The sequence below is a fragment of the Tupaia chinensis genome, unplaced genomic scaffold (assembly GCF_000334495.1).
Source record: "Tupaia chinensis unplaced genomic scaffold, TupChi_1.0 Scaffold000159_1, whole genome shotgun sequence".
NCBI classification, from domain to species: domain Eukaryota; kingdom Metazoa; phylum Chordata; class Mammalia; order Scandentia; family Tupaiidae; genus Tupaia; species Tupaia belangeri.
This window is the reverse complement of record NW_006159630.1, coordinates 4,809,867-4,811,191: the sequence shown is the minus strand read 5'-3', so window position 1 is coordinate 4,811,191 and position 1,325 is coordinate 4,809,867. Positions and strand designations below refer to the sequence as shown.

At 72.0% G+C, this 1,325-nt stretch overlaps 1 protein-coding gene across 4 annotated transcripts in view; it reads left to right on the top strand.

The window, feature by feature from the left end:
* SEPTIN9 (septin 9) overlaps positions 1–1,325 on the top strand; it is a 159,464-nt gene that overhangs the window by 48,728 nt on the left and 109,411 nt on the right. Inside the window, exon 1 of one of the 4 annotated variants that reach the window (XM_006145717.3) lies at positions 7–172. The exons of the other annotated variants lie outside the window; for them this stretch is intronic. Coding sequence (XP_006145779.1) covers positions 118–172 — 55 coding nt within the window. The 5' untranslated portion in view covers positions 7–117. Of the gene's footprint in view, positions 1–6; positions 173–1,325 lie in introns of those variants that run through there. 4 annotated transcript variants of the gene reach the window in all.

Genomic DNA, 1,325 nt, shown 5'->3' with positions numbered 1-1,325 from the left:
GAGCTCTGCACCGCAGGAGCGCGGGCGCGGCGCCCCAGCCAGCGCGCAGGGCCGGGGCCCGGCCGGGGGCGCTTCCTCGCCGCCGCCCTCCGTGCGACTCGTTGCCCACGAGCCACCATGTCCGACCCCGCGGTCAACGCGCAGCTGGACGGGATCATTTCGGACTTCGAAGGTGGGTGCCGGGCCAGCCACTGCGGCCCGGGACAGGCTGCGGGGGACCCTCTGGCGGGCCTGGCGCCGAACAGGGGCGCGCGGAGGGGAGGCGGGACCCCCGATGGGGGCTCTCTCTGGTGGAGAGTGCCGCGCGCCCAGCTTCTCGCTAGCGTCGCCTACGTGGAGGACCCGATTCCGGGGACCCTCAGCTACCGCGCACCCCCACGGGATCCCACGGTGGCCCTGCGCGCCGACGCCCGCGTTTCCTTCCTTTTATTGTTGTTTGTGTTTGCCGAGCGACAGGCACCTCCTCGAGGGCTCGAGGGCTTCTTCGGAACTTCCCGGGGACGCGCAGTTTCACTCTCGGAAATCAATCAGTCCCCTTCCTCCGGCGCTCCCCGGCCCCCTCGGGCCTGGCGGCTGGTTAGGAGTTAGTTCTCCGCCTCTCCCAGAGTGGGCGGCCGTGTCCAGCCCGGGTGGACCTCCCTCCCCTCCCCCACGCCCTTTTCGGGGACAGAGATGGGGGGCGGGGGGCGCCCGCCAAGTCGCGCGCTCTGTGCGGGGCACACCGCAGCGGACGCCGCCCAGGCCGCCGGGGGTCCAGCGTGGTGCGCCCACCGCCCCTTCCGAGGGCATCCTCGTCAGCCTCCAGAGTCGGCCCGTCCGGGAGGGGAGGGGCAGAGGGGACCAGCGCGGGCCGAGGGAGCGTTTTGGCTCCCGTCGCTTCGGGATTACAAAGTGTGGGAAGACTTGGGGGCCTCTCCGTCGGCGCGCGGGGCTGGCGTCCTGGCCCCTGCTCCCGCCTAGGTGTGCGCTTTCGCGTGTCCTTGTCCTCGTGACTGCCGGCGCGGTGGCCGCGTCCCGGGAGTAAATAAGCCTGGACGGGAAGCTCACACAATAGTTTCCAGCCCCTCTCTGCCGGGCCTGAGGGGCGGGTCTGCCTCTGCCCCCGCCCCTCCCGGGGGCTCCCCGGCAGCCACGGCCAGAGCCCTCTGGTGGTCCGGGCAGGGGAGAGGCTGGGCCGAAAGCAGTTCCAGCTGCTTAGGTGCCAGGCCAAGGAGTGCCTCCCGCCCCCCACTCCCAGCCCACATGTCCGCCGGGGTTCAGCCAGTCTCCTGGGGACCAGCGCCTTGGCTGGATTCCAGGCAGAGTGGCAGGGGCGGCGGTGCTGG